At 41.7% G+C, this 27,107-nt stretch overlaps 1 protein-coding gene across 3 annotated transcripts in view; it reads right to left on the bottom strand.

The window, feature by feature from the left end:
- hivep1 (HIVEP zinc finger 1) overlaps window positions 1-11,245 on the bottom strand; it is a 48,767-nt gene extending 37,522 nt beyond the window's left edge. The window contains exons 1-2 of one of the 3 annotated variants that reach the window (XM_026300810.1): window positions 11,134-11,245; window positions 8,714-8,839 (exon numbers count right to left, since the gene is read on the bottom strand). In XM_026300810.1, the coding sequence (XP_026156595.1) occupies window positions 8,714-8,753 (40 nt within the window). In that variant the 5' untranslated portion in view covers window positions 8,754-8,839; window positions 11,134-11,245. Of the gene's footprint in view, window positions 1-8,713; window positions 8,840-10,807 lie in introns of all 3 variants that reach the window. The other 2 variants (XM_026300811.1, XM_026300809.1) reach the window with 2 other exon arrangements.
- Window positions 11,246-27,107: the final 15,862 nt, after the last annotated feature.

Here is a 27,107-nt window from a genome sequence, read left to right as displayed (position 1 = left end):
ATGTCATAGCTTGAGTTTAAGATAAGAACCTTTATAAAAACCTTTATTTGTCCCACAATGGGGAAACTGCATTGAGTTTGTTAAGGGGTCATGATTTGCCCAGATGTGTCAGTGAGGAGTAAACACCTGGAGGTTTTATACAGATGTTGCAGCTCAAACCTTTCAGAGAACAGGTGAGCTTCACAAATAAAACCAAGTTTTGACAATATAAGTACTCATACTGCCGTTCTGAACTAAAAATCAAAAAAGCTTTCATTTTCCTGCTGCAGCTGCTGACTGAATGCACATTTGTCTTGGAGCATGAAAAGTGAGCCCCAGGAACACGCTTCATGTTTTCAGAAAAACCAATGAAAGAAATACTGAATTAGACATTCAGAGTTACAGGAGCTGGTGGAACGGAGACTATGAGATATCAACTCATGATTAACACTATGCATTATGCTTATTTTTATGTACTAATTTAGGTAGAAAATCCTTATCATGTATAGATAAGTGTTGTTATGACGTGGTCAGCGTTAGAAGCCAATGTCTACTAAAAAAAAAAAAAAAATCTGGCTTCATAGGTGCCCATATTGATCACACCCGTATTTCTGTTAGCCTGACTTATTAACATTAGCCCTGGTCTGACTCAATGTTACTTCTCTTTAAACTGTGGCTGAGCAGCTGCTGCACTCTCTGTGCAGTATGCATCACACATCACCTAAAGGAAGAGGTCTCTCTGGATTTAGCTGCTTCTCTTCATGGCTGTTACTGTTGGCAAAATAAAAAGGGCTGTGGAAACTTACAGAAACTGTCCTGTCACTGACTCAAACTGGAACACACCACAATGTACAGAACAAACAGGGCAGGGTGTCAATAGTGTAGTGACGAACACATTCTGGTATTCTCTGCATAACATACTGAAATAGGAAGCACAGTGGCATGGAAAAAAAGAAAAATACCAACAAAACTTACAGTTTTATCTTTTTGGTAATTACAAAAGTACACAAAAACAACAGTATACACCCCACACAACAATGTTAGTGTGTCTTTGACTTTTTAAAATTAATTATTGTTCAGGGTAAATGACGGCTGAAGCACAGGCGTGTTAGAGGAGATCATCACCACCAGTGGGACTAAAGATTTCAAGAGCACGTCGGACATGAAGCAAAGAGCCAGAGCAAAGAGCCGACACAAGAGGCATCACCAGCCTCTCTGACCTTCATTATGAGGCACTTCTGAGCAGTAAATGAAACTCAGTTCTCCTCAAAACAAGGTCAGCCAAGGCCAGAAAACCTGACTGCTGCTGCAGTTTTAAAGAAACAAACAACTGTGTCCAGTGTTGTGTCTTTGCTTTGTTTAGTGTGTAAGTCTGATTAGTGCAAGTTACTGGTGTAGTTGATTGTGTTGTATTTAACCACGGTCAGCGCTGAGGTCAGAGACACAGTTGATCATTAACAGGAAACTGTTGTCAGTTTGTTGCAAATTACTAAGGCAGTGAAAAGCATGAGCTGAGCTCTTCAAGTCTTAGCTCCTAAAAACTGTTTTGCACCTGCTGTCAACACAGTAACTCCACCATCCTTACGAATCAGCCTTACAAAGATTAATGTGCCATCAAGGTAATGTAATAAAATAAATAAACTTTATTTCTGCACATAAACATCCGTTTCAGGGCAGTGAAGGATGGGAAACGCCGCCTTTGTCTCCTTATATCTGCTTTATAGGGTAAACATTTTCCACCTTGTTAAATGTACCTCCTTTCACTGCAGTTGTTCATTTATCACACAGCATGCTCTCTGCTCACACAGGGGACCAGACCTATTGGGCTTTGGTGCAAGGAGCCCTTTATAAGACAAGAGGAATGCAGAGTCTGTTCTCTAAACACTGGTGCTGCTAACAAGTCTGGGCATTTTCAGGGGCGCTTGAGCAAAGGGAAAGAAAAACCAAACGCCGCACAGACGATGACAAACACCACGTAGCCCGTGAAGGCGTCGTCGTCTGGGTGAAGCCACTTACAGAAGCAGGAGAAAGGAAAAGGATGGGACTCTAAATGCACGGAGGGAGAGAGTGAGAGCAGCTCAGAGCACATTGTCAGGAAGGTTAATAAACTGTACTCATTTCTAAACCAGTGGCTTTTAACTCCAGGTCACAGTTTTCCACTGTAGCTAACTAGGCCACACAACCTACCAACCATGACGCTGGTATTTAAACCAGACATGAACATACTAACTTCACTGCAGCATTTGAAAATGTCATGTAAATACAAGATTTTTGATCCTACTATGCTCCACAGCAAAAACAAATCCTTTATCTATTTATTTAAGATCCTGAAGTTTCTCATGTTAGCTGCAATAAAAAGCCACACAAATATAAACCAAAATGACTTTATTAAACAAACACTTATGAAAATGGGGAAGTGAAGACACAAACTGAATTACCTTTATAAACATGGAAAGCCCTCAGGGAGTCTGCCAAGGCTCCACTACTGTCAACAATTGTATTTGCATTAATTTAACATTTTCATTGCAAACTCCTTATCTTTATTCACTTTGTAGCTACTGTTTATGTTGGTTTAGCTAATATTTAGTACATGTTTTCTGATTTACTTTCGTAAAGTAAAATATCAACGTACCGTCTTATTATTTACAGTTACTTATTAATTACAGACAGTAGCTCAGGTCGTCTACATGTTGACCATTACAACTTACAAATGGTATAGAAATGTCTGAATAAGTCTGTGGTGACTTGTGTCTTTCTGAAAAACAGTCAAACTGTATTATCTAAACATCTGTTCTTGCACTTTTGCTGCCAAGATGCTTAATTTTCCTGCAGGGGATTAATAAAGTCTGTCTGGTCTTTAGAAAAGAAAAATATTTAGAAATTTCTAATCTGCAGCAACAGTGATTGAGAGATAAACAAATCTGTTTATTTGTACAATAGGTCATAAGAAAATCCATCAATTGATCTAAAATCTAAACATGAGCTCCTTCACCAGACGAGCTGCAAACTTACAAAGAGATTTAAGCTGAAATACAAAATATAAACTCCGTCAGGCCAAATCATTCTGGTGTGTCACACTTTATCTGTAGACAATGTAGAAATGCTGATACCGTTCACTTTTTCCAGCCTTTTGCTTTCACACCTGCCTGCGCCTGTGACTATGTGACAAACTGACTGTGGTGAAGATGCAGCAGGTCTTGGTTCATCACTATGACAAAGATAATATTCCTGACCTCCCTCCACATCTGTGGCTGCTCCTCCTCACCGGATCTAGGGAACCAGACCACCCAGGCTGAACCACGTAATACCAGTGCCCACGCTGAGGTTGGTCCACACTACTGTCTGCATGTAGATGTCACCTATAATTCAGAAAAGTGACATGTGATTTATGTTCAGTATGTGCAGTAAATGGGCTTAGTAAAGTTAAAATGGCTTTACTGACTTTACACACAATCTATGGCTGTATTTAAACTGGCATCTTTCAGTGTCTCAATCAGTTCAAGTTGTATAATGTACCGGATGTAAATCACAGTTTAAGTATGTACAGTGGAAAGACAAGCATTCAAACAAAGTTACTGCGCTGTAGATTTTAAGTGAACATCAATGTGCCCATCAATCTACACTCAATGACCCATAATGGCAAAGTGAAAATGTGTTACACATTTTTGTAAAGTCATTAAAAATCAGTTTCACACAAAACGGTACAAACAGTCCCTGATGTCTTGGTTGTTGTCGTCCTGAAATGCAGCATGAACCTATAAACACAAATCTTTTTAAATTGTGTGCTTTCAGTTCAAGTTGCCACAAATGAACTCCAAACATGTTCCACTTCTTCCATTAGACGGTTTACTGAGAGCAGCCTGACGGGCACAAACAGTCAAATAAAAATCTCATGACAATAGTCTTATTTATCATCTTTTATTAACATCATGTGGGCTTTTATACAAGTTGTCCAGCTACACTTTATTCTACTCAGAAATGACTAAGTGATGTGGATTTGACCTAATGTACCGTTTCCTAGCTGCAGGTGTATCAAAGCCAAAAATATACAAATCTCTTACCCTTCAGTCACTCGGTGTTAGCAGCACAGCCTCTCTGATGGCAGGAAAGTTGAACTTTTAGTGCATGACTTCGCACTTTTCTTTCATCCTTTTGCATCTCAATGGAAATAAAATGAAAACCAGCAAAATGTACGCGTGATAAATAGAAGGATGCATTTATCTGTGTTGGTTTATTCTGTTTATCTTCAATATAATCATCTATTGAGCTTTGTATATAATTTACTCTATTCCATCCACAACCTTGTTTCTTGTGAGCTTGTGCAGTTGGAACTGTAATTTCTTCTTTGGATTAATGTGCAAAATGTTTTCAGGAGAGGTGAACCACAGACCAGCAGTCAGTGTAATGCTCTGTGGGCTTGCACAGGTGTAATATACACTCAGTAAGTCGGTGAGTTTGATTGCTCAGGGCCCTGACTGCAACACAAAGTTAGTGTCACTTTAACCACTAAGAAACATGCACCATATAGAAAATCAATTCTGAACTATACTGTTCGGAGTGCACATTTGATCATCTCATTATTTCCCAGTTTGCCTGGCAGCAGCGAGCGTTATTTCTGCTGACGTCCTCGGACTGAGTGTCTGTCTGAAGGGGAAACCACCATGTAGCCCTCCAGAGCTGCTTGGAGACCAGCTGTTTGAGAAAAGTAAACAAAGACTCAGAGAGGGGGGCAGGAGTTCCTGACTTCCTGCTTTGTTACTGACAAACTGCGTCATAGGTTCATTCCACACATTACACACACAGGAGCACTTTAAGTGTATACCAACAAGCTTGTAGCAGGGACACAAAATATACAGAGCTTCTTGCAAAAACAGCATTTATAGTTTAGTTTTATAGTTTATAAAATGTTCGCAGAAATTTGTTGGGGTTTTTTTTTTTTGCACTTCATCCTGTTGGCCACTGTGTGTTGAGCTGTCAAGTTTTATAACTAACTCACAACTGTCCCTCGAGGGTAAATGATTCATTGGGCACCTAAGAGGGAGGTTTTCTTTCCTTAAGTGTCAGGAGAGAAACAAAAAAAAAAAAAAAAAAGGATCTGAAAGTAAATGATGCAGCTTAAAACAGCAGCCATTTCCTCTGTTACTGTTTAGAGTATGTGATGGTTTATTATGATTCCAATGAAAATACAGCCAAGAATACACAAAGATTAAATAGTCTCCTTGTTCCTTCCTCTCTGCCATTTGTTTTGATCTGTTCATTTTTTGTCGTTACACAGTGAGTCACCAGTTTAGCTTCACCGCATGTACAATCTGAGGTATTTCTGCAAGTATTTTTCATTAGAGCCGGATCACACTGATGAAAGCACGGGATCACTTCATCATCCTGCAAATTCCTCAGGTCTACGTCATTTACTGAACATCAGTTAAGATTTGTTTTTATTGAAATGTGATTTTAGATAATCTGACTGAAACCACATTTTTCAAATACTGTCAACTTCATTTAACATGGTCCAGGTCTTAAAATGAGACTACGAGTTTCATTAGGAGCTGAAACACTGATTAATCAACTAACCCAGTTAACATAATCTGAAACTATTTTGAAAATGGAATAATAATAAATTCAGTCATTTTTCAAGCTAAAATGGTAAAACACTGCTAAATAGTCAGGATTTATGCAAATTTAAGATTTTTGGGTTTTGGACTTTGGGTTGAACAAAAACATTTGGAGATGGCCAGTTTCCACACCAAGGTTGTTATAGACATTTCACAGACCAATGGATTAATTAAAAAACTAATAATCTGTAAATCAATGAGGAAAATAAAGTTGTTTGGGAACCAGTAGACATTCCTGCCCAGTGAAAGACCCCCACTAACTAGAGTTTATTATTATTATTTTTACTATAGAGAATTAACAGCCAATGTGAAAACGATCAGGTTGTTCAGGAGATTAACTGCATAGCTGTTGTATGTAAACTGATGAACAAGTGAAGATCAATCTTTGTTCTGCAATAAGGCAGAAGCCTTGTGCTCATACTTTCCTACATGCTCTGCTTCCTCTTTCACGTTAAGCAGCAAGAACTTAGATTCACCTGATAGACGTCAGCAGTGCAGCCGGGTCGAGATGTCGTCAGTAAAGCAAGTTATTCTTTGTGTCCCCTGACAAGACCAAGTGTGCCAAGTCAGATTTTAGATGATCAAGAAGAAAACCGTTTTGTTTATACTAGACTCAGATTGCTGCCAAGCCTCTGAGGCACAAAAGACAAAAGAGAAGAAGCTTCTCATCAACCAGCCAAAACTCACAAGACTAGATTAAATGCCACCTTTACATCTGTACTCAGATTAATTGCTGCTTAAGTTATTAAGCAAAGACAAGACTTAAAACCCTATATAGCTTTAAGCTGAGGGTTTTGAAGCACCATGTAAAGGCTCTAGGGCAGTATGAACAAGTTTCTTTGAGTTTCCAGGAAAAGACACTCTTCACAGTTTAAACATGTGATAGCGTGCCGTGCAATTAGCATTTCCTGCCCGATGAAGGAAACGCCTTCAGTGCATGCCGGGAGGACAGATGAACTGGTGATGAACTGGGTAACAGGCACAAGAAGAAGCCAGACAGATGTCTCAACAATTTACAATGATGAGGAAGTGAGCTGGGTACCCCCTACAACTGTCTAATACTGAGAAAATTCATCAGATCCGGTGATGGGCAAGTTCTATCAAGTTCAAGTTAACACCTCTAACACACTTTGCTGTGTTTTCAGGAGTAATGAGGCTCTTGCTGCCTTTAAATGACATTTGCTGCTTGATTTAAAACAGTGCACTGTCTTTGGATAAAGACACAAAGACAAGAGAGAAAATAAAGAAAACAATAGGACCAGAATGTACATTTCCAAGGCCAAGGGGAGGTCAGAGTCAGGTCTTAACATGATAGGACCAGAGCCAAACAAACAAAGAGATGCAACATGACTACAGATGGATATCAAACAAGTATACAGTGACAAAACAAAACCACAACGCTCAAACATACCCAAAATATGCACATACGTAAACAGACAAAACAGCTATAAAGAAAATCCCAAACTATAAAGTGATACATAACTATAAATACATGCATTTACCACTGAAGTAATGTGGAAGTGAAAGCTTGAGACATTGAAATAAGGATGTACATCCCAATCAAATTATTGCCACTTACACTCTTAACAAATCCAAGTCTTTCACCCTCAAATTAAAAGTCCCAAAGCACTGCAGCAGCTGCAGCGCCACTGTCTGAGCCATGAGGAACAAGGGAACAGTCACCATTAAAAATATAAACAAGTATGATTTGGCTGCCGTTTCTACCGTCCTCTGTTGGGCGATGCAACGTACCGTTCTAAAGCTTAATTATTTATGCTGTTTGGCCAAGTAAGCTCAATGGAAATTTAAAAAAAAGCAGCACACAGGAAGTGTTTATATGATAAATAAACAGAGGGACTCTGGCTCGCTGCTCACAGACATGAGGAAATCTGCTGTGTGGATCGACTGCTGGGGAATGGCAGTGATGCACATTTTCACACCCAGCATGTAACGCTGCAAATTCAGAGATCTGTGAACTGCAAACGTCTGTTGACACGTAAATCTGTCAATTCTCAACATAACACAAAATCCTTCAAGCCAGTTGGTGTTCTGTGTTGGCATGAAAAGATGCTGTAACTTCAATATGGTCTGTCAGCCCTATTATAATCAATATGCACTTAAACTGCGTTCTGCTGTTTCTGTTCATATTCAAGTGCCTGCAGCTGCAGAGGGATTGTTAAAGATCCACTGCATCTGACATGAACATCAGTAAGAAAACAGACTAACAATAACAAACGCCCAATGTTTGAAATTCACATCTGCATTTAGTTGTGAGACGCTGTGTTAGCACATGACAGCCAAGCAGCCGCAGCTTCTGTTGTATGTTAATTTACAAAAGACACCCTAAAAGAAAGAGTGTCCATTGTCAGACTGGCTGGGTGTGAACTCTTCAAACCAAAGCCTCGTGACCTCTTCTAAAGTGAAGGCAGCACAAACAAATCACACGGCTGCTTTTGTCTAATCTGAGTAACGTTAACTTTCCAGCACAAAAGCAAGTGTATACCATCGGATAAGTCCCGATGAATGTGAAGCGTCACAGGCTGTGGGCTCCTGCAGTCGATATCTCTTCTATCTTCTATGACAACAGCCCATAATAAATCATTTACACCTGCTCAGAGCAGGAGAAACTTCACATTTCAGCTCGTACGGTACGACCCATCTTTTAAAAGGTTGTGGCAAAACATCCACACTACACTGAAGTTACATAAGATATTTATATATTCATTTGTTCAACTACTGCAACAGCTGCAGGGTTATAACAAAGCACAATGACAGGGCATGGAAGAGGTTGACAACAACAAAACAAACTTCTTTTACCACCACTTCAAGTCTGAAATCACAACCAGTCAGAGAAGGTGCACCGAGACAGACCAAAATGGCCGAATCGCTGGCAAGTTTTTTCCAGTTTTCACCTTATTGTCATTACAGCAAGATCACCAACCGCTACGACAGAGACAGACGCACCAAAGCTCCTTCTCAGCCAGCAACAATCTGAAGCCAACAACATGTGGCCACCGAATTGCTTTGAGGTCAGAAGAGACGAAATCCCACTTGCATCCAAAATCAACAAGTCAACCAGCTGACAAGAAGCACCCAGCGCTTCAGAAAAAGTTCAGACTCACCTTTCAAATTTTTCGGGTTGTTCTGTTTGGTGCGCGGCATCTTTCCACCTCAGTTCACTGCGGCATCTTGGGGAAAGTGGTTTCTAAACACTTGACCTTGAACTGAGCTGGTTCCTGGGCCACAGTCTTGGTACATGTACAGGGGGAAAAAAACAAAAACAAAAAAAAAAAACACACGTGAAGTGAGAATCAGCACAAACTCTGCAGATCAATAAAGCTCTAAGTCGGCCTTGCATCACGTAGTCTCCTCTGCAGCTGTCTCTGAGCCCAGCACAGAGCCGCTGATTGAGTTTATCCCTCACACAGGTGCCCCTGGCCGGACTTTTCATTTCAGGCCTGCCCTTTCTGTGCTGCTCTGTAATAATGTGCAGTGCAACTCAGGCTTTGGCCTCCTGTAAGTGGGAGGAGGTGTGAACGTGGTCTCCCCAAATCAATATAACCTCTGCAGCAGCTGCTATCTGCCACTCTGATCTCAAACAAAAGGCAGAGAGCTGGAGAATCGGCTGTTGTTTATGGGAAACCTCTGATTGATATGTCAGCGGCTGGTTCGGAGTGCTTGCTCTTCACTTTGACGAATGTCAGCGCAGATGACGAACGATGTGAACAATAAGGTCCTGGGTGCACCGGTGATGAACGCTCGAGGCTGCTGGGCGGCCAAACAGAGGTTACTATCAGACAAATCTCCCTGTTGAAGTTAGATCACTGCAGAAAGTGACAGCATGAAGAGGGAGCCATGGCTGAGACGGCAGACTACCTTCACCCCGGGGAACTGTTTGTACTCTGATGCTCTTATTTAAAATGAAAGACCAAAAGCTTCACGTCGGCTTCATGCAAATTCTGGTTTTGTAGAAACAGCGTGAGGCAAAACGGTGGGTGTTGAAGGCAAATGTTACATGTCAAACCCACAGTTCAACAAATGCTCTTGTGAGCTGCCTGACATGTGCCAACAGGAGAAAAATCTCACTTTGGCATAGATGGAAAATCAAACAAACACCTAATCTGATTGTATTTTGAAGCTTTCTTGCCCTTGCATCATCTCCACCATGCCCCATCACACCTCTACCCCTCCTGGAGCAATGCACATTGCAGTGTGCAGCACTGCTTCAGGATTCAGCCTTTGTTTCCCCTCTCCAACATTACATAACACTTACTACAACTGGATGATGGTTTTTCTCCATACAGTTGGTACATGTGGCGCTACAGCAATGACATCACCTCATCTCGTGGATTTCGGTATAGACTGTGCACGGCGCCTGCAGCAGGTCGCACCAAAACACATCCAGGTCGGCTTGAAGTCACACGACAGAAAGACGAATTGCTCCTCACCTGGCTCCCTCCCTGCTGCAGTTTGGGTTCAGCACAGGTTCGACGTTGCGGACGACGCGGAGGACACGGACGTGCACATTTTCTCCGGCGTGTTTGTCAGTCGGTCTGCCAGCATGTCTAGCTGGTCTGCGTGCGTGTGCGTGTGCACAGATACTTGAGGAAACACCCTGATACTGACACGAGGGGGGAAAAAAACACACATCCCGGTGATTCTGCGCTGTAACGCTATGTCCTAAACCCGCTCAGGCTGGAGCGCACTTGGTGCAGGTGACTAATGATTTCCATTCACACCTGAGGATCACATTACGTAAAAGCAGAGCAGCAGCGGTGCAGCGCACGCACAGTCACGCACGGGGTCCGATGTGTGGCATGATTAATAAGACTTTAATATTAGAGAGCTGATTTTTCTCCTCACTGCTCGGGGGGGGGGGGCAGGTTCATCGGGTGCACTTGGGATAAGCACCGCAGACCGGACGTGATATCTGGGATTTGACTCCATGTAATGAAGTCAGCAAAAACAATGTGTGGGAATAGCGTATTTTTGTGCCTGTTGCAACACGTGAACGCCCTGTAAGTGAGGGAGGAGCCAGGGAAAACCCCTCGCTGTCTCTGCAACTGCGCTCGACCGGGACGCTTCTCTCTTGGCCGACAAAACCCGCCGTGTCCAGACCTTCAGCCTCCACACATGCACATTTAAGACCACATGAACTGTGAGGGTGGACACACGAACACACACACACATACAGACACACACAGCTCGGGGCTTACCTACAGTGCAGGAGAGCAACAAAGAGCTGCTCAGGAGAGCCGAGCTCAAGTTGCGTCCTCGGAGCGCGGTGCAGCAGAAGTCCTCACCGCAAACACTGCGCCAAAAAGCCACCAGCTCAGCCGCTACACCTTAGAGACCCGTCAAAGTTCAGGGCAGGCTAACACACCGTGTGCAGCGATTAAAAAAAAAAAAAAAAGCATGTCCGACTCTCTCAGGCTGCAGCTACCGAGGGCGACCTATTTCACAGTGACAGAAAGCCGCCCCGGCAGCGGCTCCAGCTGGAAAACAAACCGAGCGCTCTCGATGTGACGGTGTTCATACTCACAGGTGCGGGTTCAGCTACTGTCGGGCTGTAACACCTTTGGTGTAAGGAGGAGGGGGACAGCTCTGTGTTTTCTCCTTCACCTTCTCTCTCACTTTCTATTGCAGGAAACAGACAGGCCCACTGACGTCAGCGGGGGTCCCGTCTCCGCCTCCCAGCCATGGGGCGTCCTCTGCGAGCAGCGGGGGGCTCCCGACGGCCGCGTCGATACCACCGCAGACCCGATGACTCCGACCCCCGGAGCCAACATTTCACCCTTATGTTGATCCGTATTTGATAAGCTGCTACTCCTGCTGCTCCTGCTGCTCCTGCTGCTCCTCCTGCACCTCCTCCCGCCGTAGACCCGCAGGAAGACTCGTTTCTTAAGCAGCAGTGAGGCGCCGCAGGTCGGCTCGTTTGTCGTGCTCCCCCCTGCCGGACCCTCTCTCCTGCACATAGTTTAGGATTGACGGTTTTCCCGGAGGTTCCTTGTCGTCAGGTCACGTTGTGCCCCTTCGGCACTACCGACCGGGCTTTCCCTTGCACAGACCCGGGCCAGGGACGCAACAACGGGTCTTTCTGGCCGTGAAACAAAACCACGGCCCCCTGGTGCAAAACATCCCACATGACTAATACACACGACTCCCTCTGTCGTCCCAAAAAACATGTCCATGATTGTACAGTTCCAGGGTTTCTGCTGAGTGTCCAGGGTACAACTAAAGACCGTCAGACAAAAAACTGAATTTAGAAAAAAATGAGAGAAACCTCAGGATGAATGAGCAGGGATTCCTCTAATAACGGAATAATAAACAACGTATGTCCTGTAGATTTATATTATAGACATTTCTAATACAAACTGTTAATATATACATGGACATATCAGGGGAAACCAGTGGAGAATATAAGACCTAGAATTATTTACAAATGGCAAGAATTTATTGACAAATATCACATTTGTACTTCAATGCAATATATACAAATAATTACTAATATTATCTATTGATCAATAAGCATAACCTGGCAGCAGAAAATGGATGGATGCATTAATAATTTAAGGTCGTAGCTCAGGGTAATTTATGTTAATTTAAAAAATATTTTCTTACTTCACACATTCACAATTAATGTGAAATAATAAATAAAGACTAAAATGCTTCTTTTTGAATCTATATATTATTTCCTAGCAGTCGTGATATGAGTGAAACCATTTGCACACATCCAATCAAACATTTAATTTCAAGCCTCATTAGCATAAAGCAGGAGCTGTTACCTTTGTATCTGATAGGATGAGACTAAAACCAAAACTGAAATGAAGCAGGCATCCGGTTTCTGTGAGCAACTTAAAAACTGATCTCCAAGCGTAACGGCCGTGCGTTTTGAAGCTAGGCAGTGTTAACAGCTCCTTCAGGATCCCTACAGGATCCGTCTTTGGCACGAGGAGCCGCAGTTAGCAAAGAAAGTTTGTTTACATTGTGTTTCCCTGTTCCTGCCAGCTCAGCCGTCAGTCAAAGAAGCACCAGCCCGGCCTCTCTCAGGCAAAAACAGCAGGACACGTTTCCAAAGCAACGACATTAACATCAGCCACGAATCACCTCTTGACCATTTTCTCAAAACACAATTGTTTGCAGCATCAATCTCACACAGGCCTCTTCCCTGAATCCCCCAATAAACACATGCAGTGATTATTAATGGTACAGTTTTATAATAAATCTCAGCAGATGTTAACTTTCTTTTCTCAGTGCACTCGAGTTACTGCACGAAGCATTTTAGGTTCGACGACATTATTTCTGGATTATTTATACTCTGGGAATAAAACAAAAAGAGACAACTGTATTCTGTAATAAAAGACAACTGAACTCCACGTCAGTGGGATCACGCTTTAGTTGCAAAACTCATATGGATTAGATTCCCAGAAGTCCCAGTAGCAATGTCGTAAAAACTTGGTATTAGCCAGTTAGCGATGTAGGATATCAATATAAAACCCGTATGGAAATAATCTAATCACTGGACTACTTAATTTTGTTTCCTTCCTCTCTGTCTTTCTAGTCTCTCATGGTTGTCTGATTTTATGACATTAATGCCTCAAAGTTCACTGAAATGCTAAAAATACACAAAAAAGTCAAAACTGCACATAAAAACATTTTTTTCCTGCTTTATGAGTCTTTGTGCATCACCTTGTTCCACTGTTCCCTCCACTACACTCACGTTTGCAAGACTGACATTAACAATATATGAGAATTGGCTCCATTCCTCCTACGTTCTGTCTTTTCATCAGCTAAGAAATCATACAGTTCTGCAGGTTAGGCCCAACGCAGAGTCGAGTGGGTTAAGTTTGGTTTCGAATGACCTTTTTGCATTCACACACATTTTTTATTTGTGCTTCCCCAGCTTTAACGCACACTTTCCACAGAAGCTGTATCTTATTATCTCTAACAAGCCGTTTAGCATAGAGAGAACTTTCTGTTACTACTTTCCTTCAATAAATATCTGACAAAGCCACCTCGTATCACAAAATGAAGCCGGTTCGTTATTATTTTCTATCTTATTTGATTATATTCAATTGGATTTTTATATTGCAGAAATCATCACATCATTGGCAGCAGAAGAAACTGCTGACAAGGTGTGATTATTTCTAATCCACTGCCATTGTGTGCGAGTTGGTCCCACTATGACACATTACCAAACGAAAAAGGTCATGCTATTTTTTTTTGCCACGTTGTCAGAAAACTGTGAACAAATCAAACATGTTTTCCTGGCAACCAGTTCTTTTAAGAGAAATGTGTTAGCAGAGCACGAACGACATGATGAAAACGCTATTGGCACACATTCTCCATTAAAAAAAAAAAAAATCTCTTTTGTAGCAGATGACCATGAACGGTTTCTAATTTTTCATTTCAGCTGCAAAAAGCTGCAAAAACTCAGAGAACACACTGTCACCGAGAGAAACTTTGCTGCAGTTGAGGCAAATTTACCTATTAATAAGTGATTGTGTGACAGCCACCCACCCTCATATCACAGGCTTCCTGCAGACTGCAGAGTGGGACTCCTGGCTCAGTCGAGCTTTATGACTCACCTGTTTCAACTGCAACAACTTAAAATGGCACATTTGAATAGTGGAATATTTTTTCTGCAAGAATAGGAACGAGGTGTTGTCTTTTCACAGCCAAACGTCTGAACATCGATGCAGCTTTTCTGTCCGTCTGAATGAGGCTCGTCAATGACTGAGTGAACAAAGGGCGTTCAGTTACTCTCTCTCAAACACTACACATGCTTTTTTCTAATTAAAATCATCTGACATGACAACTGTTCTCTCAGACATTTGCATTCATTGTGTGTACACCCACACTGAGATGTTTTTGGTTTTCAGTGCAGGATGAAAAAGGCAAGTGTGTGTGTGTGTGTGTGTGTGTGTGTGTGTGTGTGTGTGTGTGTGTGTGTGAGAGAGAGAGAGAGAGAGATGTGAAAACCGTTTTTATATAACCACATTTTCCCTGAGAAGACAGCTTGTCTGGGTTGAGGTAATGCAATGCCAGAGTAGAGCAACTGTTTATTAATTAAGCGCTCAGCTGCCACCATGTTAGCCAAAATCCAATTTTTATTTTTTGTGGCTGGAGTCACTTGTGTCTTTAAGGTTGGTCAGAAATGTTGTATTGCCGTGGACATTTTTTAGATTTAGAGTAATGAGATTTTTAAGGAGAGGGAGAGATGATGTGGACTTCGGGGCTCTGTTCTTAACTTGCTGCTCTCCCGTCCTAATAATTCACCTTTTGGTAAATTACATGCAGTTACCAAATTAACACCCACTGCTGCACTGATGAAACTCCACTGTATGTGCTGGTAAAGACAAATGATCACACCTGAAACTAGTAAATTACAGGATTTCTTGGCTGCTGGGAAAAAACTTCCTGCTTTCTGCCTGATCCTAATCCACTTCAGTTTCATCCACACACCATGTGCAGGGTTGTGTTTCACTAGAAGATTTCACTACATACACAAGACTATGAAAATGTGGTGTAATAAAAGTCTGGCCAGCTTCATAGTAGTGTTTGACTAAGATGCCACATCAGTGTTAGTCACGTTAATGAATTTATCTAATAATGTTTATTGTACCTGCAGTGGGTAATAAATATCGCCCTGTGTGTTGTACGACATGGGATCTCTCTGCTGCTGCTCAGTCGAAGGTTTCAGGATAAGCACAGCTGTGGGCCTATAGATTGTAAAACTCAACTAGAGTAGTTTTAGGATCCACATTATTTGTAAAAGCTTGAATATCAACTTGAAGAGCCATGAAGGATCAAATATTCTGCCTTTCTGTCAGACTCCTGTCACTCTTGAGGGTTTTCTTCCCACAGAAAACCACAGTTATGATCCCCCGACGTTCCCAAGACCCTGCTGTGTCAGTTAAACCTTTTGTCCGTGCAGTTGTATAATCACAGTTCGGTGATATTAAAAGAAGGGGACTTCCTCAACTGCTCCCACAGCCATGTTAGTGAATGGCAGCGGGGGCTATTAATATCCTGGAGTGGTTACAGAAAATAAGCACAGCTGCCCAACAGAACTGCCCTTCTTAACAATAGTCTCTTATGTAAAGGGAATTGACTGCTGTCCTTTTGTAACCGGTGTTTGCAGGGGTTCTTGTGCTTTTCCTTCTATCTTTGCATCATAAATAGATATTTACTAAACACAACTTCCTAAAGAAAGAGAGTATTCATGAGGGAATGCCTGAGTGTCCTATTTCTCTTGGCACACACAGACATTTGGATGAGGATTGATGTTGCTGAAGTATTTATAGGGTGGTGTCCTTTCATCCCTTTTTTTCCTCATATGCTTCCTATTGCTGCAAATATAGAAGGAACTGGCCATAAACTCCACATAGAAATAGTCTACAAGGGTCTTGGCACCCAGCCTGTCCGGTGGAGAAAAGCATTACCTTATACACACATTAACATCATCACAGCACAAACAGCTGCTTACCTTCCTAACAAACTTCCTAAAAAACTCTATTTTTAATTACAGGTCCCGTGCACGGCTGTGGACGGCCATGATGTCCACTGCATCCAGTGAAACTTTTACCTCATTCCAGGGTTTCTCTTTTATCATATTGCAACAAAGCAGACTGCAGGTTTAAATTTACCAGCTGTGCATTTGTTGGAGCAAAATGTCTGTTTCTATATATTCTCCACAGCACTGATAATAACAAGGTGGGGTGTACACATTGCTGGATGCTTTGTTTACACCACACCATATGATGTTACATAACTGAGGCTGTTTCCGTGGAAACGCCAAGACTCCCCACCACCACCACCGCCCTACACACACACACACACACACACACACACACACACACACACACACACACACAGTATACACACACACAGTATACACACACACAGTATACACACACACATTCCCTGCTCCGGCAACAGGACGTTCTCCGGCCACATGACTTGACTGGTTTATTTAACGTGTTAACGAGATGGCCTCTCTCTGGTGTACAGAAATGATGTTCCACAGAGATACTTTACAGGCACCAGGAGGGGAACCATCTCTGCTATGATGGCTCACCCCGGTGCTGTTTGATAAACAAATTAAGCATTCACCAGATTTTACTACCTGCAATGAAACAATCCTGTAATTTATGTCTGCCCAGTAAAGCACAGCCAACAGAAGTGTGATGTCAGCTCTCCCCCATGTCGTACAGTACGACATACGTGTTGTCAGTGGCTGAATGGTAATAGTGTGAGTCAGATTTCATTACTCTGTATGAGCAATCAGCTCCACTAGATGAATTCAAGGTCAGGGATGCACTCCTGCGTTCCTGAGCCGTGCAATAACAACACCAGGCTTCACCACACAAGAGCTGTCTCTTTGTGTTGAAGGATACACTGCTGAGGACTCTCTCAGCTCTCAATGCCATCTCAAAGCACCATTCACATGCCACCTGACAGTCCATCGAACCAGCCCCTGGGCTAAGAGGCAGAAATAGATGCTCTAGGCCTTTCTCGCTGATGCATCTGTCAGCAAACTGATCAATTTCAAGCTACTTTTCCCCTGCAAAATGTTTTTAGCCTTCTCCAAATTCAAAGACAAGAAACCAGGAGAAGTTGATGCCTGAAATTTTTCTTTATATGTCATGAATAATAGCATGTAATTCTGATTATGTGACATATTTGGTGTAATCCATTTTATAATGTTTACCAGTAACTCCGTCTTTCTTGGCTGGGCCACTAGAGAGGGAGCTAGAAAACAAACAAATCACCACAGTAATTTCAATTAACTGTGAGGAGGGGACGGAATATCTGGACCACTTGAGGAAAACCCAGGGAATCACAAAGCCAGAAGCATTCATCCTCTGTTTACAACAAATCTCTGCACAAAATTTCATGGTAATCCAGCAAATTCTCTCTGCAAATTTAACTAAACTGCAGTCATGCTAGATTCTCCTGTGTTAAGTGTGCATAATGAATTTGTGTGCAGAGCATCTTTATACATAAGTAAATGAACTCTCAAGGTTGTGAAAGCTTGTCCCAGAGCCAGGCGCAGATCCAAAGACACTTATTAATAAAAAAAAAAAAGAAAGAAAAAAAAGTAGTGAAGGACGGTGTGTGTTTGCATGTGTGTGAGTAGGTGCGACTGTTGGCACTTAGCGGGATGACGTTTGACAGTATCCCCATGTCATCCATCATGGCTATGCAGAGCTGTGCAATAAAGACGTGATGCCAAATCAGAGAGCTTCAGCTCCCTTTGTATCACCTCCAGACATATGCAGCACAGGGTAAGGTTACATAAAGTGTGTATAATTGAGTGCATATGTGTGAAATGTGTGAAAAAAAGCTGACATTTAGGCCTATTTGAAATGGAGATTTTGTTTGTGGAAATCTTCTTGGTTAAAGCTGGAATCCACCAAAGCTAAAGCCACTGTTAAGGTCAACTTCGACTGCCACACAGTACGTGGATTTGAGCACAAGTGGAACGACGCCACCGACTGTGTTAAGTGAAAGATTTTATGCCCTACACTAATCCCTGATGAGAAAATCATTCTGCCCAAAGCCAAGTTTAAAAGCAGCACTTCTCAGAAACGTATTGCGAAAGTAAACCCTGTTTCTGTTTGTCGTTCAACTCCAGCAGCTCCATGCAGCTCTTAGTGCCCTGCAAAGTGAGCCTTTAGGAAAAATAAATTCCCCTTCTTCACTGTTCCCTCGTGACCCACATACACTCCGGAGGACAGAAAAACCAATGTATTTTTAAGCCACTCTTTAAAGCATGGCCAACATCCTTGTTCTCTGTGCCAGTGAATTACTACAGTCCTGTTTCCATTCAGCTGCAGACACAAACCTGCAGACCAGCGTACAACACCGAGCTTTAGCTGTGACGACATCTCAATAGCACCGCTGAGTGTGATGTGGGGTGAGGAAGGCCAGACTGGAATCCTGGAATTAGAAGAGTATTTTCGGGAGAAGCCTGGTGTTGTGTCAACATTTCCAGTGACGTTACCACAGAGGGAAAAATCCCTGCTGTTGGGAAGGACAGGCTGAGCTAAGAAGGAAAAATGCTTTGAGTGTCTGCTCATATGCAGCAAATACACCAGTCTGAGAGGAAGAACTACAAGAATGAGTCGAAACCAAATCATATAGTTTCCAGGGTGGAGAAGAAGTAAACAGTAGCTGCACTGTGTTTAATTACTGTAGTAATTATATATATTCTGATAGCAATGTTTCTCAGCCGATCACTGAAAACACTAAGACGCCATTGCTGTAGTTTTTATACTTGGTGGTCTTGGCTGATTTAACACAAAACAACTCAAGAAAAACTAAGAGCATCAGCAGGACTCTGCAGTCCAGAATGACAGGATATTTAATTTCATCTCTGGTATTTCACTAGTCATTTGGTCGATTTTAGCACCTGTTGGAAATTTACTTCGTATTACCTGTATCTGCATGTGGAGAAATGTGATTAGACACACTACAAATTTTGAGACTTTTTATTTCTTATAGAGACCACTTTCTTTTTTAAAAAAGTTACCAAGTCTAATCAGGCTGAATTTCAGGGAAATCAGTATAAAATGAGTAGGATAAGAAATTTTTTTAGCCCTTAAAGCTACTTAAGGGGAAACAAAAAGGCAGATGATGCCAAAGGGTTCAGGACTGAAACATTTGTGTATAGTCCTGAAGTCATTCTGACACACTGCTTGTTATTGCAGCCTTTAAAGCTTTTGTAGTGTGTCTATTTGTTTGCAGTCTGAACGCCTGGAAAACCTCTGAAGCGAGAGAATGAAAAAAAACAGAGGAAAATATAATGTCAGCCGTATTTGTAGCTACTTTTAGAGCCTTCTCCGGAAAAGAAAATAAAAAAAGCATACTTGGAAAAATGTTGCATTAGGCGGGGAGGAGAGGAGGCGCTGGATTCAGCTCCCCCGGCACCTCATACATCAGCTGATTTATGGATTTAAAAAAAAAACACAGCTCTTAATAACCCACTCATGATCCAGTGAGTGTTCTTACAGGAGTTATGTGCTGGACTAGCAGTGACATCCTGGAGCTTTGGTGACACCAGTAAACAAGGGGAGATTGGTTTTTGATTAGATTAAACAAACATAATATAATGTGGTGTCTAATCAACTTTAGAGATGCTTTGGACAGAGCTGGGCCAATTGTCCCCCCTGCTCCCAGTCGGTCTGCTACACAAACCTAAGATAAACTTCATTTTTGATGTACACATATGAGTGGTATTCATTTTCTCATCTAACTCTCAGCAAAAATAGCCAGTGTAGATTCTCTCAAATGTCAAAATATTCCTTTACGCACCTAAAAACCGACATAAATAACATGAATACTAGTGCAACGTGTTGTTTTGTTTAGTTTTAGTTGGCTGAACTATTGTTTTGTTATGGTTTCATTTACCATCGGTGTATTTTCCTCTTATATTAATGAGGAAATGAAACTATCGTGGTCCCTGTTGGTCACATATGAAATACAGTGTTTCCCCAAAAAAACCTGTGTGTGTGTGTATGAAAGTAGGTCACTTCTTACTGTCTGCATCACACATGATGCTTGAATTCCCCTTGATATCGTGGGTATACAAATAATACTGTTAAATGTCATTTTTGCATGAACATGTTTTATCTTCCTATCTCACATAGTCTGAAAATTTTTTTTTTTAAATACCAATTCAAATATTTTTTAGGGTTTCTCATGAATGAATCAACACTTATTCACTGCAAAAGTCCATGAATCATATTATGCAATGAGATTGTTTTAGTATGACGCAGCATAAATACCTGCTGTGAACAGTGAAGTACTGTGTATGCATTCATTTAGTTTACAATGGGGAGTCACACAGCGATTGGTTCTAAGCTCTCTTGTGCCCCCTGTGGACAAAACTAAAATAGACATATTTTAATTCAATACTACTTTCTAGCTCATTTAATTTTAATGTATACTGGCATCACTTTACTGAAATCTGGAAATCTGTTAATTTTGATGGGAAAACATGCACAAAAACTTCAATACACAAAAGCTGCTACTTTACTAAAGAGATGTGGCCTGAGCCTGAGTGTAAAAAAACCAACAAAAAACACAATAGCTCCAACTATACAGACTCTGAATGAAACTACAAAAACTGATAAATGTCATGAATAAATATAAATCTAATAAACCAGTTTACTTGTTCACCCTATGTGTCAGAATAACTTTTACATCTACATAATTATTGAATTAGAATGAAGATTATACATTTTGCAATGCTTTTCCTTTCTCTTCAAAACCATTTCAAGTACTTTATGTACAGTGTTGAGGTATTTGTACTTTAACTGACTAAGAGTAATTTAAGGTTAATTTAATTTAAAAGGTAAATATTCACTGTTTGTCCTCCACATTTATCTCACAGCTTCTTTTATCTCCTATTAATCATCTCACACCCTTTCAGCTGTGTCTGGAGACCCTTTGTTGGGGTCTGACCCCGAGGTTGAGAACCACTAGCTTTAACTGCCAAACTGCAAAATTAGCTTCATCACCTCCCACTGTAAAATACTGCTAATGCAATAATGCATCAGTAACACCAATCAAATAATGTCACATACATTATCACTCACATGTGCCACTTTGCTGCAGAGCCAGATGTTTCCCTCAGAGGATGGAAGAGAATAAAAAGAGACTTAATATTGGACCATTGTCCAGTGGACACTAATCCAAATGAGACTTTTCCAGTGTCTGTTTAATTAAGCAGCTGTTTGCTGACTAGTACTAGTAAATGTGATAACACGTCAGCTTCAGCTGCTCTGGCCAAAAAAAAAGTTAACGCTGTTTTAAAATGAAAATAAACAGAACTGACTCTGCTGTATTTGAACCAAAGTAACACCTCTCCTCATCCAACTCCAGGGATATTTTTTAGTTACATCCTAAAGTTTCCACTTCTGCTCCACCACTGTGACAATCTGATCTTTCTCCTCACTTTCTGTCATATTTGATAATCACTGTGCTGTGGTGTGAAGCCTCTGGGCCGTCTGTCAGTTTACACTCACCACTGCAACTGACTGATTTACCACTCAAGCCTGAGTCTCAGCTTCATCCGCGCAGAGCCGAGCCTCAAATTCAACCCAAAACACGGTGATGGTTCGGGGGCTCACTTGAGTGTAAGAGCTACCCCTCAGTCCCACACTGATGAATTATACATGCCTCGCATCACACCTCCCACTCTCCAGCTTACGTAATATCAGCCACGCGTGGAGCAGCGTATGCACGTACGTGTGTCTATGTGGATGTATTTATATCCAGACTGGGATTGAGGGAATGGTGACTCATTCTCTTTGCTCTTTCTTTTTACCCCACAATCTGCCCACCCACCCACTGCCTATTTCTAAGACGAAGAAGATGAAAAAAAAAACAAAAAGAGTATTAGTTTAGACATTTCCCAATCGTACAGTGTTGTTATAATATCACAGCATTTTCATCTGAGTGAGATAAGGGACATTTTATGGTGCAAAGATCTTATTCTCCTATATAAACAATGCATCCAAATTCTTAGTCATCATTCTGTCTTTTCACTGTGTCAAGCCATTTAACTAAATATCTTTTTATGCAAAATGCTCTGGAATCCTTTAAACATAAAAAAGCAAGCGGCCTAAAGAAAGGGGGGTGGTGCCTTCAGCAGTTACTGTTGTAATAATAAAGATTTAATGGATCAACTTACATGCAAGAAATCTTCATGAATAATGAACTTTTAGTATCAACTTCTATGTCTCTAAAGTTCACAATAAATTCAAAATGTACATTAACTGCAGCTGCTGAGGAAAAGAGTGTGATGTGGTTGAAAGTTCAACAGTTATATCATTAATTGATAATGACAAGAGAAAGATTTTGTTTCAAGTTCCAAAACCAGAGTCCATCAATTCCCATAATGCACAGCAAGTATATTCCACCCGCTCCCCTCATCGTCTGTGATGACAGCTGATCACATTTGGTGCATAGTCACTATTTCAAGAGGCCGCAGTCAGCACAAATACAGCATTATGTTTTTATTACATAATCTTACACCTGCCGGAAACTCTCTCATCCATTGCTCAGCGACCTGCATGTTCAGCTCACACCTGCCAGCACATCACTGTCACATTCCTGCTCAGCACAACTGCACTAATCGGCATTTACTCCCAAACCAGCACTGGTGGAAAGGTCAGAGTCCCAGCTGGTCAACTGAGAGTAATGACCAGGATAAAACTATCCCTCCCATCACCGAGTGAAAGCCACAGGATGGCAGACGGAGCCCAAATCAGCAGCGACATCTCAGCAGTGGCTTGTTACCACCAGCGACCCAGTGTGCTCAATCAAAATGTCAGCGCCTGGGCCTGGTGGGCAGGATGAAGTCTGGGCAGGCAGGTCTGGAGGAAGCCTGATAGGGGTCCACCGCTGTTCCTGCCATCATTCAGAAGCCTGACATTTTAGACTTCAGCCACAAGTTACACAAAGGTGGAACCAAAGAGGCAGCCAGCGGTGTCACAGCCCAAAATCTGATTGGCCACCCCTGGTGCCGTACCAGAGGTGGAACAAGTATTTGGCTTGTTAGTATTATGGATTACTGAGCAAGTCTCTCAGCGGGGTATAGGGCATGTACAGACGAGATGCGAAACTACAAAGAGACACAAAACAACCACAGGTGAAGCAAAAAGACTTGTATTGCCAAGAATTTGTACTTTCAATTTGAGTTTTCACAGATTTCTACTTCAGATTTCTACAATTGCGGCCCAGTCGCCCACCCCAGCATTTCAAATCTCTGTAAACCCGCCCAGGTTGCATAACTGTTCTGGCAGGACGTCAGGTTAGACAGAGTCATCCTGAAGCACACGGACGACAAACGTTTTTACAGTGGGAATCCATTATAGATGAGGATGAATCTTGTTTACAGCACAACTCATTTGGATCAAGAAACCACCAGACACTGCAGTTACAACTGATGCTAACACATTACATAACAAAGCAGCAGAGCGGATGGAGGAGGAAATCCTCCAGTCTTGTGTCTGAAAGGCATCACATACTCACTGTGCAGCGTGACGCTCTCTCAGCTGTGACATGCCCCGTCTCATCAGCACACTGCGTGGAACGTGCCATCGCATCTGATCGAGCTTCTTATCACGACTCCAAATCTCTTCTGTCCATCTGAAAAGCAAAGCGAAGTAACATTCAATCATAAGGGAAGAGAGAGAAGAGAAAGAAGGTTTCATTACAAAGATGGATGATGCTTCTGCAGATGTGAGAGCTGCTTGCAAAAACACCAAAGCTAAGCTGGAGACGACAACACAACAAAACTTCAGGTTTTGTTTCTTCACAAGATCCTGTCGCCCCTGGAAGATGATAAAATACATACAGGGCTTTTTTCTCACTTTTCAGTTTCGTACTTTGCATTTTCAATGAATTTTACTTTTAAACAAGTACTTTTTCCGTGTGGCATTAGTACTACTACCTAAAGGGTACAATGATTTTCTATGTTTTTGTTATTTTCCACAAACTGTGTAGTCCCTGGGGGGTCTGTGAAACCAGAATCCGGTTTAGCTTATTGGTCTGTACCTCAAAAATGATTAAAACACACCAGCGGCCCACACCACTGCACTGGGTGATATATTTCTTGTGAGCAGTGTGGCTCACTGGTGCGTATTTATTAATCTTTGGACAACAATGGAGGTCTCAGTTAAACCAGGTCCTGGATTCCTACACACATTTGTTATTTGTTTTAATCTCTTTGTGGGAAATAAAAACACAGAAAATCACCAGCCTGATATTTGTTCCCCCACTGGTTGGATCAACTTTACATCTTTTTTTCTGCACAAATATAACATGTGATTATTGCACAGCGCAGCTCTCAGACGTCATATAAAGGTTTGTATTGATAAATATTGATGATTAAAAAAAAACAACACCACCATTCCCCCACAGCAGTGTGAGGGTGCCACTTCACGTGAAGGAGCAGCCCATCCCTCCCACTGTGCCACAGGTGAAGATAAGACCATAATGCCTGGATTTACAAGGGATCATCACTGCTTGAATTGGATATTGACTGGCTAAATGAGTGATGGGCTCTCTGACTCTCTGACTCAGTCATTAATCTCAGCGGCTCGAAGGATGAATCACTGTGGGAATCCCAATGGGAGCTGCAATTCTGAGCTGGACAGCGAGCGAGAAGTGTCATACTGCCCCCTTGTGGCTTTTATGAGAATAACAACTGATGTGCAGCTTTGAGAGTCTGCAGCTGCTCCAGTCCATAATGCTACTAAACCCACTATAATACTGGAAAAAATCCTGACTGTCAACCAGGGATTCGAAAGCCGTCTATCTAACAAACTCTGCATGTTGTAAAATATCTTTAGGGGATTAGCCTGGTGATCTACTGTCAACAAATCCCATAAAAAGTGTAAAAACTCTCCTGCAGTTTTTCAAAGAAAAGACTTCAAACCCACTGGACACTAGGAGTTGGTGGACTGATCCCCAGAGTATCTGTGCTACCAATAAGAAGCTATGTACAGGTCCTGACCTATTTTTTCAAGGATTCTAAGCCCCCGTATTTAAGATTTTAAGGGTTTCCTGTATCCCTACACATTCATCAGAGCTCCCAGTCTTTCCTGTCTGGGGCTGGAGACAGACCAGATAACCAGGGGTGTTTGCTGAAGTTTGTCACACTGTTGCTCGCACGCGACCACAGTTGGTCAAGACAATAGTCCTCATCAGAAACCAATCATCGACGAAAGAGGGACCCAGCAGGAGATCCTTATTGTTCTTACTGAAGAGGAGAAGCAGGGGAGTGACAGGCAGACGCTCTGCACAACAATAGAAGCAAAATGTTTTTGGGATATTTTCCTTCGTCATCATCATCATTTAATATAAAAGGACAAAAGGACAATGTCCAGTCGCAGAGAAAGGAAGAGGAAGTTCACTTCCAAAATTAGTTTCCATCCTAATTTGACCTGTCAGTTCATCTATTTTCAGGTTTTCCACTTCAACTGCTTATGATGCACACACTCTTACAACTTACACTTTAAATAACTCCATTCATCCCAATCAATACATAATCAATACATGCACTGACAAATCTTTTCAGTCTCAACCTCCTAAATAAAAGTGCTTAAATTGACTCTTCAAAATTTTTTAAGCTAAATTAGAAAAATCACCATCATCCACTGCCTCCAGCTACTGCTTTTCTTCTTCTTCTTTGGGTTAATGTATCAGAAGGACCATTATCAGTGGTCTCTTTACATCAACAAATCTATATTTGGAGTGACTGGAAAACTATAAAGAAATAAACCACATTTTTGGCATTCTTTTGACTCTCAACACTCTCCCCATCTATACTCATATTTCATTGTGTTGACACTGTAGGAGAATATGTTCCCGGATATTACAGTCCGGGAGGTGGTGACTGAGGATCTTTCTTAAAGTAAACTCAGACAGAGATCACAGCTGCGTCCAGACAACAGGCGCTGCTCTGACAGCGGGCCGGGCCTCTGATGGAGACTGGCCTCATGGACTGTTTGTCTTGTTGTCTGAGCTTTATATACTGTACATTATGAGCGATTGGAGTCAAGTCAGTAAGCACAAAGGCAAGGTCAATAATGTGAAGTGATCTGCTGGGTCAAAAGACTTGGCCTAGCTCCAGTCATTGTTGAAGGGGTGTTTTGTTCAAAGCAAGCATGCAATCCCCTTGTCTGCACTCACGCTCAACTCTTGAGTATTTCCTCTGGAGGAAACAATAAGACAATAGCAGCGAGTGGCTCTGTGGTCAGCATGAAGGGAGAGTTCTCAGAAGTCGTGGGTTTTGACTTTGTGACTAAATATGTTGATATGCAAAGTAACTAGGACAAGGCATAAACAAACCAAGAAGTTTGTCACGAGGTTTTAATCAAATGCAGTATTCTTGCCACTTGTCTCTGTGCAGAAACATGCCTGTCCTGCAAAATGACGTAACAGGGATTTAGAGAGCTGAACAACAAAGACCACCTTCATGATACTAAAACATTTTGAAAACAAATCACAGAAACAAATGTTCCTACGAATCACACGTGACCCTGGATGATTTATTAATAGACAATTTTGTAATCCCTGAACAAAAACTGCATTTTTCAGACCAATTCTTGTTTTAACTGAAAATGTCTCTTGCACTCATAATACTCTTTCATGTGACAGCACCACCATTACCTACTGTGCTCTGCCATCCACAATCTATATTAATAACAAACATTTGCAGCTTATGGTTTTAAACATACGTTAGAAAGATCTAAATACAGGGCAGCTTGACTGGCTAACCAAACTAGACTGGTTTGGTCTTTATACCTGTATAACCTGTAGCCAGAATAGGAAAATACCTGAATTTTCTTTAAATGAGGTGTAATGTCTGCATGAACCCACAGGCACAGTAAAGCAGAATCCACATATTTGCAGTTAATTAAAACATTATTGTCTCTGTTGCACAGTTAACATTTTCCCAGTTTACCACTCACTCATCAATCACTTATAAATACCAAA

The sequence above is a fragment of the Mastacembelus armatus genome, chromosome 11 (assembly GCF_900324485.2).
Source record: "Mastacembelus armatus chromosome 11, fMasArm1.2, whole genome shotgun sequence".
Lineage (NCBI taxonomy): Eukaryota > Metazoa > Chordata > Actinopteri > Synbranchiformes > Mastacembelidae > Mastacembelus > Mastacembelus armatus.
Note: the sequence above shows the minus strand (reverse complement) of the source record. Positions and strands in the feature narration are given on the sequence as shown.